The sequence below is a fragment of the Canis aureus genome, chromosome 25 (genome assembly GCF_053574225.1).
Source record: "Canis aureus isolate CA01 chromosome 25, VMU_Caureus_v.1.0, whole genome shotgun sequence".
NCBI classification, from domain to species: Eukaryota; Metazoa; Chordata; class Mammalia; order Carnivora; family Canidae; genus Canis; species Canis aureus.
In genome coordinates this window covers 43057134-43069900 of record NC_135635.1, presented here as the reverse complement: position 1 = coordinate 43069900, position 12767 = coordinate 43057134, and the positions used below count along the sequence as shown (strand labels likewise).

At 38.4% G+C, this 12767-nt stretch overlaps 1 protein-coding gene across 14 annotated transcripts in view; it reads right to left on the bottom strand.

The window, feature by feature from the left end:
• LOC144297415 (maestro heat-like repeat-containing protein family member 1) overlaps positions 1-7661 on the bottom strand; it is a 72131-nt gene extending 64470 nt beyond the window's left edge. For 9 of the 14 annotated variants that reach the window (XM_077871466.1, XM_077871470.1, XM_077871468.1 and 6 more), the window contains exons 1-5: positions 7514-7660; positions 2692-2822; positions 1559-1665; positions 1124-1246; positions 59-218 (exon numbers count right to left, since the gene is read on the bottom strand). In XM_077871466.1, the coding sequence (XP_077727592.1) occupies positions 59-218; positions 1124-1246; positions 1559-1651 (376 nt within the window). In that variant the 5' untranslated portion in view covers positions 1652-1665; positions 2692-2822; positions 7514-7660. Of the gene's footprint in view, positions 1-58; positions 219-1123; positions 1264-1558; positions 1666-2691; positions 2823-7513 lie in introns of all 14 variants that reach the window. The other 5 variants (XR_013364446.1, XM_077871471.1, XM_077871476.1 and 2 more) reach the window with 3 other exon arrangements.
• Between the last annotated feature and the right edge of the window lie 5106 nt (positions 7662-12767).

The window sequence follows — 12767 nt, the reverse complement described above, 5'->3', positions numbered from 1 at the left end:
TACAATGCCCCCGCCCCCTACTGCCCCTGTCCTCTTCTCAGACTAACTCATACTATACCCTGGAAGAAGATGAGTCTCCCCACTGCAATCAGGAGGCAATTTGGGGGCAGGTTGTTGTGCCATCTGTCCCACAATTTGAAGATGACTATTCCTGGAGACTGGAACCCCAGAGCCATTAGGATCCCAGTACATAACTCCTCCAGTTCTCCCTGTGGCTTCTGGAAAGAGAAAGACTAACTGTTCCAAAGCTAATCCAAGATGAGTGCCATATCTTCTGAGAATCAGCTTTGGTCAATAAGTGATTATTCTCCATTTGGAAAGCAAGAGCTCACCTACCACCCTATCCAATATATACCTTCCCAGTGATGGAGGGCTGGAGCTTCCTAGAGTGTGCAAAGGACGGGTGGACAAGAAATGTGCAGTCTCTGTGTTAGGGTAGAAGTGGGGATTGAAGTTCAGAGCACAAGATTCCTCTACAGCAACAAGTGAATCATCAGGAATGTGAATGGATAAATTATGGAAGCAACTTTGGAAGTCCTTGGCAGGTCAGGAGTTTTGATCAGAAGACAGGCATGCCAAGGAAGGCAGGTACACCAGAAAAAAGATACCTCATAGGTAGGTAGTTAACCAAGAAAATAAGAAACCAGATTAACCCAGTGTCAGGAAAGTAACTATAAAGTATAGGTAGGAATCATGAATGTTCAGTCTAAAGATGGGCTAACACACAGGTAGGTAGATTCAAATAGTTGACTAAATAGAGTGAGATGATTAGTTGAGTTGCAATAACAAAGGTTACTGCCTAAGGTATCCTAGGATACACTCTGAAAACCAGGTCAGACTTTGAGCCCAATAACCCAAATCCTTCCCCCCTTTCCATCTCACATCTCCTACCTCATCACTTTACTTCACCACTGTATCTTCTAATTCTGTCTAGGTCACAATTCTTGAGATATCCTCAGAGTGCTAGATATGGACTCTAGCAAACTGTTTAGAAACAAAACACTCATATCCCAGATACCACTTAGTTTTCAAGTGCCATCATCCACCAGAAAGAACTCCTAGGCTCAGACCTGGGATGCTTTTTTCCCCCAAAGCCCCCAGCCCAGAGGCACATGCTCCTCACCATTGTTCTCAGGTAGTCAACGATGGTATCTGTCACTTTCTGGCATAGTGAAGTTGCCATCTTGTTATTTAGGATTTTGACTTTCAGCAACTTGAGAGTTTGTAAGACATTATCTGTTGACAACTATAGGAGAGAGGAGACTCAAGAAGAAAGAAAGGTTGAAGGGTAAAGATAATAAAGAGAGCAATGATCCCTGGTAGAAAAAGGAAGGGAGGAGTGAATCTAGGAAGAGAATTAAAGCTGGATCAGGGATTAAGGGGATGGAAAAGGTATATGGATCAGAGTAGGGACACAGGAATTAGACCTGGAGCTATGAATGGATTGAACCAAGTAGTGCTCAGCTGACTGGTAATTTTTCCCACTCTCCTGGCACAATGAGTGTATACCCAACCAGCTACCTTGATGGAGCCAGTAAGATGTCTGAGATGTCCTCACCTGATCAGCAACTTGGAGTGCTTCCATGATGTCCTCAATGTTCTTTCCTGAGATACCCCATTCTCTGTCAGTGATATCTGAGGAACCTACCATAACTATAAATATCTCTGTAAGAAATAAAGAGGGTGAAGAGCGGGAGCTGTTTCTCTCTTGCTATAGGTATTTCATCAGAGGTGGGTATCATGGTATGACAAAAACATTCAAAAAATATTAAGAATGAGAAGATACAAGTCAAACTTGTATTGTTTGACTCCTGACTCAGAGTCTGCCACCCCTCCCCCCCATTAGCGATATATTCTTAGGCAATTTACTTAACTCCTGGAGACTCTTTTTCTTCATATGTAAAATAAATATATTAAAAATTAACATAAGAGGAACACCTAAGTGGCTTGGTCATGATCTCAGGATCCTGCAATTGAGCCCTAAGTCAGGTTCCATGCTCAGCAAGGATTCTCTCTCTCCCTCTACCCTCTCCCTGCTTGCTCACTCTTTCTCTAAAATAAATAAATACATCTTTTAAAAAAAAATTTGCATGAGAGCCAAGAAAGATGAGCTATGTGCTATTAGGTATCAGTTCTCAAGATTTCAGCCTGTCCTTTGGATCACATCTTTCCCCTTGAGATCATAAACTGCCTTCTATGGGTAAAAGTTGGATAGAGATTTGGTGTAGGGGAGTGCTTGTCCATAACACTATGAAAAATTGATTACTATAAACTACAAACTTATACTCTAATGACATACTCATAGTCTTGGTTAATAGTTTTCAGAGCAGTCAGATAGAAAACTAAACCAAACCAAAACAAAACAAACCAAAACAAAACAGAAAACTGATTTAGTCTAAGTTCAGTCTATCTACTACCAGCAAGGATGGATGATTGTTTGATTGACTGATTTATATGTTCTGGTTTGTCTTTACTAAAGATATTATTTAACATGCTTTACTTACTTTACTAATTTATAAAATGGTCATCATTGTGGTAGTGATAGTAGCAGTAGTAGTTGTAGCAGTATCTAACTCACAAAGTTGTCAGGAACATTATACGAAATAATTTATGTAAAATAGTGCCTAGCATATAGTAATAACTCAGTAAATACTGATTATTATTCTCAATTAGAAACTGTTGGCACTCTACCTGAATCCACAGCATCCCCGTATGTCTATAGGAGAAGAGCTCTTTATTGTCATTTTAAGACCAGGTACTGGACATTAGATCAGGGTTGGAGGTAGCAAATGAGACAACCAAAAAAGCAACTGGGAAAGGAACTGTATTGTACAGAAGGGGAGAAAAAGGGGAAGGAAAAGAAATAGAGAGATGTTACTTAAAATGAACAAACCCAAATTCCCAAAGACATGTAGAAATCTAGTGCTGTGAAAGATAACATAACAAAATCAACAATTGGAACAGGAAATTACTTCAGAGGAGATTAATTTTGTAAAACAGTCTCTCAAAGATGTAAATAAAATAATAGTAATGATAATCATTGTTGCCAACCTCTTCCTCCTCCTCATCATCAAATGAATATGCATAGTATGTTTAAAAAAAGGGAAATATTGGGGGCACCTGTGTGACACAGTCAGTTGAGTTTCAGAACCTTGGTGTTGGCTCAGGTCATGATCTCAGGGTCATGAGATTGAGCCCCATGTTGGACTCCATGCTCAATGTGGAGTCTGCTGGAGATTCTCTCTCCCTCCCCCCCTCCCACTCATTCTCTTTCTCTCACTCAAATAAATAAATAAATCTTTGAAACTGATTGTGTAGCTATGGAGAAAAGTTATTCAAGTAAGTTTTAAACACAATATTCTAAGCGTGTGCCCTTAATGGGATATATCCTAAAGGAAAAAAAAAAACCTATAAAGAACTTGAACTTTACTTAATAAGTTTGTTATTGGTAGTGTCATTGGAGATGTAGTTCTGAAACTATTGTGTATATTGTAGTAAATATACTATTTTTCAGGAAACAGGATTGTTACCATGGAAGAAGGTAGATGCAAATATGGAATGGGAGACCATGATGCTCAAATTTTAATTAATTTTAAGTAAATTAAGTAAGAATTCATGATTTAAAGTATTCCGTCCACCGAAGAGGCCCAGAAGCAATGACACCCCAATAGCAATGAGCACACCTGCTACCCAGACCTACTTTCTACATAACATTAATACCCCATTTTGTTTTTAAGATTTTATTTATTTGAGAGAGAGAGAGCTCGAGCATAAGGTGGGGAGCAGGAGAGGGGCAGGGGTGAGAAAGAGGCAGAGGCAGACTCCCTGCAGGGCAGGAAGCCTGACTCAGGGCTCAATTTCATGACCCTGAGATCATGGTCTGAGCCAAAACCAAGAGTCTGATGCTCAACTGCCTGGGTCACTCAGGCATCTCTATACCCCACTCTTAAAAAAAAAAAAAAAAAAAAGGAAGAAACCTTCTTGGAGAAATGGCTGATTACTGATTGGGAGTAAGAAAAGTACAAGACTGGTCTCTATCTTTTTGTGCCAGAAATAGGGAAGTGCTCAAAAATCCAATGGGTGTACATTAAAAATGCAGAAGATCCAGATTAAAGAGTTCTCTCACTAGCCAAATGAGCAACAGCTTGAACATCAAAAAGAATGATGATAATAGATTTAAAACCCATTAAGTAAAAAAGAAAGAATAAAGAAAAAGAAAGGAACACATGGGCCCAAATTGGAACTAATAAATGCATGGTAATTATAGTGGTGGAGGAGGGATTCCATTTTTTTTAAATGCCAGCTAATAAATATAGAAGGAATGATAGAATTACAACTATAGATGAAATAACTGATATAGACAAGAAAGTTCAATGGAACAAGATATTAACATGGCCTCAAAGGAAAAATTAATTAATTACATTAATTACAATAGGAAAAAAGCATTTTTACCAAGAGAGATCTGATGGATAACACCTTCACCAAGTGATCAAACTTAAAATCACCAGTAAAAGAACTGACTGATATCATGTGCTTCCTGACAGTGCAATGGGAAATATATATCACCATGCTTAGTATTTTTGCTCACTAAGTTTAATTTATTTTTTTTAAATCTTTTTTTTAATTTTATTTATTTATGATAGTCATAGAGAGAAAGAGAGAGAGAGAGGCAGAGACACAGGCAGAGGGAGAAGCAGGCTCCATGCACCGGGAGCCCGACGTGGGATTCGATCCCGGGTCTCCAGGATCGCGCCCTGGGCCAAAGGCAGCCGCTAAACCGCTGCGCCACCCAGGGATCCCACTAAGTTTAATTTAAATCTAAAATGAGGACACAATCAGTCAAATCCAGATTATAGGACAGTCTATAAGACAACTAAAGACAAAAATAGTTATAAAATAGGTATAAAATAAATAAGTCACAGAAATGGAAAGGCAGCAGCATAAGGAATATAGTAAAAAATGTAGTCAATAATGCTGTATGGAGACAGATAGTAACTATACTTACTGTAATGAACATTGTACAATGTATAGAATTGTCAAATCATTCTGCTGTGCACTTGAAACTAATATAACATTGTATTTCAACTATAATTCAACAATAAAATATTTTTAATTAATGGTTATCTTGGGAGGGAGTAATGAATAGGAAGGATCACAATAGGGAGAGCTGGCTGGTGGAGACACAGACATTTGCTTTACGATAAATCCTTGAGGTCTACATACTTGTTCCATGCACTTTTCTGTGTGTTTTAACAAAATAGATTTTTTTAAAGTTAAAATAGGTACTGTAAGACAAAAACAGGATTTTACATGAAGGAAACAAGAAGTTATACTTTTTAAAGATGATACAGAAAAGAAAAACAGAAACTGAACAAGTCAGTAGACAAGTTTCATAGTAGACTAGACACTGCCAAGGAATAAGTTAGTGAATTGGAGGACACAGTAGCAAAAGTGACCCAGAATCTAGCACAGACACATAGGGAAGAAAATAAAAAAGAGATATTTAGAGAGATGGATGAAAAACTCCAATAAATGCTTAATGGGAACATCAGAATAGAGCAAATGGACAAGAGGTCATAGTTGAAGTGATCGTGGCTGTAAATCTTTCAGAATTAAAGCAAATATGAATCCTCCTATTGAAAAAGTGCACCAAGTCTTTCACAGGACAAAGAGAAATCCATATCTAGATACATTGGAATAAAATAAAAGACCAAAGGAAGCATGAGAATCCTAAATTATTCAGAGAAAGAAAGATTAACTGCAAAAGGAAGACTACCAGACCAAGAGCAGACTTCTCATCAGCAACACTAGTGGAGACAAAGCAATAATAGCTTCCAAGTTTTGAAGGAAAATATTAATCTAGAAATTTATACTCATCTCTATCATTCAAGAGTGAGAGCAAAATGAAGACATTTCAGAGAAGCTAAGAAATTTATTATTCATAAGCCCCCATTGAAAGAAATACTAATATACTTCCTTCTTTCAGCAAGGAATAAAATAAATCTGGAAAAGAGAAGGATACAAGAAATGTATTAAATATGTACTAAGAATAAGTAAAACAAAACAAAAGAATAAGTAAAACACTTGGTAAACTGAGTATCTTCTGTTGGCTCTCCAGATCTTCCCTACACTGTTCTTCACTCTGTTAAATGTTTTGGAGGCTACATCAAGTAAACCGCCTTGTCCTCTGGCTTGCAATTAAGTTTTGCCAATGGGGAGCCCTGATAGGACACTGCAGAAAGGATGGTCATGTCATAGCAGCATTCTCCTGGTTCCTCCTGACAGGGTGTATACCTTGAGGTCATTGCTTCTCTCAAGATAGCCCTGTATGCACAATGCTTCTTTCAGCTTTCCAAGACTGCTCCCTCCCCAGATCCTTTCAGGCCTAGGGGTGATAAAACTCTGGCTGTTACTAGCTCCAGCATATTATACTATCTTGCAGGTTTCTTAATCTCTACTCACACATACTTGTTAGAGATAGTTGCTCTAATTTATTTGTTAAATTCTCTTTGAATTATCCTAATTTGAATGTATAATTTTTCTGTTAGGAGCCTGAGAAGGTGGTAAGTTTAAGTAGTATTGACTGAAATATAATAATCACAACTAACTTGAAGGGGTTAAAATCATGATGAAATTGAACCATTAGACAACACAGCACAAACGATGAGAAAGGTGAGGTTGTAGGGTGATTAGAGAGTCTAAGATCCTTATCTTCCTTAGAAGGAATATAGAGAATTGGTGAACTTTAGACTTTTGTTAGAAAAATATAGGGGCACAGGGCGCCTGGGTGGCTCAGTGGCTGAGTGTCTGCCTTTGGCTCAGGTTGTAATCCCAGGGTTCTGGGATTGAGTCCTGCATCAGGCTACCCAGAGTGAGCCTGCTTATCCTTTTGCCTATGTCTCTGCCTCTCTGTGTATTTCTCATAAATAAATAAATAAATAAATAAATAAATAAAATCTTAAAAAAAAAAAAAACTGAGACAGGATGCCAGGATGCCTGGGTGGCTCAGTGGTTAGGTATCTGCCTTTGGCTCAAGTTGTGATCCCAGGGTCCTGGGATCAAGTCCTGCATCAGGCTTCTCACAGGGGAGCCTGCTTCTTCCTCTGCCTATGTCTCTGCCTCCCTCTGTGTCTTTCATGAATAAATAAAATCTTTTAAAATATATATAGAAAGAGAGGATAAATTCATATTATTTTTAGAGTAAAAAATATCTCTCTCCAGATGTTGAGTTGCAAAACCTTATTTTGGTATTTTATAATTCTTTATTTCTTGTAGTACTTAAAACTCAACACATCCAACATTGAACATATTATCTTCTCTCCATCCCAAAATTAATCCCTAACTCTGGGCAATACTTGAGTCTTCGTCATCTTTGACTTCTCTCCCACACCACCCACAAACCTGCCAGGACAGTAAAATTTAATAATTTTACTTATTAAATGCCCCTTGAATCCGACCCTTTGCTACCCTTACATGACCACTGTTCTACTTCATTTCTCATGTTCAGACTCACCTCTTCTCTATGCCTGACCCCGCTCCAGTCCCTATTTCTGTCCTTCTCACCCACACCAGATAGACAACAGCACTACAAGGAAGCAGTTAAGATGACATAGAAGAAGTATCTCCTGGGAATACGACCCAATTGTTGAGAAATAATCACATCTTAGCAACCAAACCTGGAATGCTTACATTGGAACTAACCCACCAGCTCTATTCTAAAGAACCTAAGGTGGACTAGAGTTTCCCCTCCCCCAAATATGATTCCTGGAGAGAAATGGCTTTATTATAATTTCTTTAAAATACCTGCTGCAGGGGCACCTGGGTGGCTTAGTGGGTTAAGCTTCTGGCTTTGGCTCAGGTTATGATCCTAGGCTCCTGGGATGGAGCCCTGTAGTTGGGCTCCCTGCTTGGTGGGGAACCTGCTTCTCCTCTCCCTCTGGCCCTCCTTCTCCACTCCTACTGTCCCTACCCCCCTTCTCAAATAAATAGAATCTTTAAAATAAATAAATTTTTTAAATGCCTACCGCATAGCAGCTATTCAATAAATGTGTTGACAAAATAGTGAATGAATTATATTTTTTAAACTTGTTATGTTGAATCAAAAGTGTGCACAGGGGATCCCTGGGTGGCGCAACAGTTTAGCGCCTGCCTTTGGCCCAGGGCGCGATCCTGGAGACCCGGGATCGAATCCCACATCGGGCTCCCGGCATGAAGCCTGCTTCTCCCTCTGCCTATGTCTCTGCCCCTCTCTCTCTCTGTGTGTGACTATCATAAATAAATAAAATTTTTTTAAAAAGTGTGCACAGGGTTAATATACAAATATGCTTACCATGGCATTATTTATAAGTAAAAAATTCAAAATTTTCTTGACACTCAAAAGTGCACAGATACAGGGACACCTGGGTGGCTCAGTGGTTGGGCGTCTGCCTTTGGCTCAGGGCATGATCCCAGAATGCCAGGATCAAGCCCCACATCAGGTTCCCTGCATAGAGCCTTCTTTTCCCTCTGCCTATGTCTCTGCCTCTCTCTCTCTCTCTCTGTGTCTCTTATGAATAAATAAATAAAATCTTTAAAAAAAAACCCACAAAGATACTTTACATTACAGTTCATATATATGTGCAGTCATTAAAAATAATTTTGTAAAATAATATGTAGTGACATGACAAAATGTTCATATAACATTAAGTTAAAAAGAGACAAGTTACCAAAAGTGTGTATAACATTGTTTTATATATATATCCAACTATATATTATATATACATATATCCAGAATATACACATGTGTTTATATTATATAAATACACATATATACAAATGCACAGGAAAAAACTGGAAGAACATACATCATAGTGGTAACATATCCAGATGGTAGATTATAAGGAACTCTTATTTTCTTCCTAGGACTTTTCTATAAGTTCCATGCAGTTTAAAATAAACATATGTCACTTTTGTCATCCAAAAAATGTTATTATTAAGCATGTTCTTTTAAAAATGTAAACTGATGATTTAGAAACTGGTCTATTAAAAGCAAGGAGGTTTCTAGAAAAAAGTCTAATTTAAGTGACTTTAGAAAAACTTCTTTAGCATTGTCTATATGATGGGTGTTGTGAGGGTTTTCAAGATAAATCTAACATGATTGCTAACCTCAAAGAATCTCAGAGAGTAAGAGTAAATAACATGATAGTTATAATATAGGACAATACTGTAATATAGGCATGTACAATGTTCTTAAAAAATAGAGATGAGAGCACATAATTAATTCTGTATAAGTTAGAGAAGGTTTCGGAGAGAACGGGCTGGTGAATGTGGTCTTTCAGCATGAAAAGGAGTAGAGAGGATGATGTGGAGGGAGAAGGAACCTCTCAAACAAAGATAAAAGTGTATACAAAAACACTTAGGTGTGAGACAACATGATATGTAAAGGGGTATACATATAGAATCACTCAAATGATGTATAATGTCTCCAAATTATGCAAGTGTCACGTAGCTGTCATGATTGATATCTTTAAGTGCATTCATGAGTTCGATATTTGGTGGAAGTGTACAAAATGCGCTTGTATTTTGGAAGTAAATGGAAGAAAGGCCTTGTTTGCTATGCTGTAGCAACAGAGAGTCTTTGATAGGCTTACATATCAGAGGGTTTGTGATTTAGAGACATCACTCTTCATAATGTGGAAGGTGGACTTGAGGAAGACAAGACTGAGAGCCGGAGTGAAAAATAATCCTCACTTGATTTGAGGTAGCAACCCAGTAGCAATGGAGATGAAGAGAAAAGAACAGATTATAAAGATACTTTGGAGATTAAAATAGGGCAGAACTTGGCAATTGATTAGAAGAGTTGAGGGCAGCCCCGGTGGCGCAGCGGTTTAGCGCCGCCTGCAGCCCAGAGCGTGATCCTGGAGACCTGGGATCGAGTCCCACGTCAGGCTCTCTGCATGGAGCTGCTTCTCTCTCTGCCTCTCTCTCTCTCTGCATCTCTATGAATAAATAAAATCTTAAAAAAAAAAAAAAAAAAAGGAGAAGAAAAAGAAGAGTTGAGAGAAGGACCAAGGAAAAGCAGGCATGTGTGATCACTCCCAGGTTCAGATTTGGATAAGGTAAATGGAAGAAGCATTCAATATTGAAAATATAGAAAGATATTGAAAATATAGAAAGAGGAACCCATGGGAGAGGACAGGGGGTAATAGGGAATTTTAGGAACATGATGGGTTTAAGATTTCTTTAGATATCCAAGTGAAGGGACGCTCGGGTGGCCCAGAGGTTGAGCATCCGCCTTTGGCCCAGGGCATGATCCTGGAGTCCCAGGATCAAGTCCCATGTCAGGCTCCCTGCGTGGAGCCTGCTTCTGCCTCTGCCTGTGTCTCTGCCTCTCTCTCTCTCTCTGTCTCTCATGAATAGATAAAATCTTAAAAAAAAAAAAAAAGCCATCCAAGTGAATAAGATGTGGAAGCATTAGGATATACATGAGTTTAAGGAGATACCGCGATTTGTAGGTTAGAAGTGATGATCAAAGCCATTCTTTTGCCTCAGGAGAGAATAACTAGTGCAAAGACCAGGAGAGAATAACAAGTGCAAAGAATCCTGGAGAACATCAATATTAACAAAATAAGAAGAAAATAAGAATATAGAGGAGACTGTGTGAAAATAAGTGGAAGAGTACGCTATCAAGAGATAGCACAGTGATTAAGAGCTTGGTCTTTGGGTGCCTGGCTGGTTCAGTTGGTAGAGCTTATGACTCTTGATTTCAGGGTTGTGAGTTTGAGCCCTATATTGGGCATAGAACTTATTTTATTTTTATTTTTTAAGATTTTATTTATTTATTCATGAGAGACAGAGAGAGAGAGAGAGAGAGGAAGAGACACAGGCAAAGGGAGAAGCAGGCTCCATGCAGGGAACCTGATGTGGGACTCAGATACTGGGACACCAGGATCATGCCCTGGGCCAAAGGCAGGCGCTAAACCACTGAGCCACCCTGGGATCCCCATAAAGCTTACTTTAAAAAAAAAAAAAAAAGAAAGAAAGAAAAGAAAGAGCTTGGTCTTTAGAGTCAGATCATCTGTAAATAGAGTGCTAGTTTCCCTATTTGTAAAATTGGATTAAAGATATTATCTACCCATTCATGAAAAAATCCTCAACAAACTAGGAATAGGAAGTTACTTCCTCTCAATATGATAAAAAGTATCTGTGAAAGCCTACAGCCTACATATTTAATAGTGAAAGACCAAGTGCTTTCCCCCTAAGAGTGAGAACAAAATAAAGATGTACATGCTCACCACTTCTATTCAACAATGTAATGAATATTCTAACCAGGGTAATTAGGTAACAAAGATATAAAAGACATCCAGTTTGGAAAGGAAGAAGTTAAACTGTCTTATCCACAAATGACACGATCTTATATACACAAGATCCTAAGAAATCCACTAAAAAAAAAAAAAAGCTAGAATTAATAAACGAGTTCAGCAAGTTCACAAAATCAATATATAAAAATCAGCTGTCATTGCTATACACTACCAATGATCTGAAAATTAAATTAAGAAAATTGTCCCATTCACAATAAGATAAAAAAGAATAAAATACTTAGGAATAAACTGGAAAAAAAAAAAGGAGTGTAAGACTTGTAGAATGAAAACTATAAAACATTGTTTTGGGTTTTTTTAAGATTTTATTTATTCATGAGAGACACACAGAGAGGCAGAGAGATAAGCAGGCTCCATGCAGAAAGCCCGATGTGGGACTCGATCCCAGAACTCCAGGATCACTCCCTGAGCCAAAGGCAGACACTCAACCACTGAGCCACTCAGGCATCCCGAAACATTGTTGAAAGAAATTAAAGAAGACTTAAACAAATAGAAAGATATCCCATGTCCATGGATCAGAAGACTAAACAAAATTAAGATGGATATTCTCCCCTAATTGGTCTACAGATTCAGCACAATTTCTATCAAAAGTCCCTGCTGCCTTTTTTGTGGAAATTGGCAAGCTAGTTGTAAAATTTATATGCAAATGCAAAGAATCCCAAAACAATTCAAAAAAGAAAGGTTGGAGAACTTACACTTCCTGATCTCAAAACTTACTACAAAGATAATCAAGACAGTGTAGTACTGGCATAAAGGTAGACATAGATTGATGGAATATAATCGAAAGTCCAAAAAGAAATCCTTACATTTATAGTCAATTGATTTTCTACAAAGCTACCAAGAAAATTCGATGAGAAAGAAATTGTCTTTTCAACAAGTGGTGCTAGGGCAATTGGATAACCTCGGTTAAAAAAAAAAATCATTCGGGCCCCTACCAGACACTATACACACACAAAAAATAGCTCAAATGGATCACAGATCTGAATGTTAGAACAAAAACTTAGGAGAGGGGATCCCTGGGTGGCTCGGTGGCTTGGCACTGCCTTTGGCTCAGGGCGTGATCCTGGAGACCCGGGCATGAAGCCTGCTTCTCCCTCTGCCTGTGTCTCTGCCTCTCTCTCTCTCTGTGTGTGTGTGCCTATCATGAATAAATAAATAAATCTTAAAAAAAAAAAAACTTAGGAGAAAACATAAAGTAAATTTTTGTGGTCTTGTATTGGGCAAAAAGCAAAAGCGGAAGATAAAAACAAAACTGCTAATTTAAAACTGTGGCACTTCAAAAGACACAATCAAGGAAGTGAGGGGCTCCTAGGTGGCTCAGTTGGTTGAGCATCTGACTTTGGCTCAGGTTGTGATCCTGGGGTCCTGGGATCGAGTCCCACATCAGGCTCCCTGCCTGGAGCCTGCTTC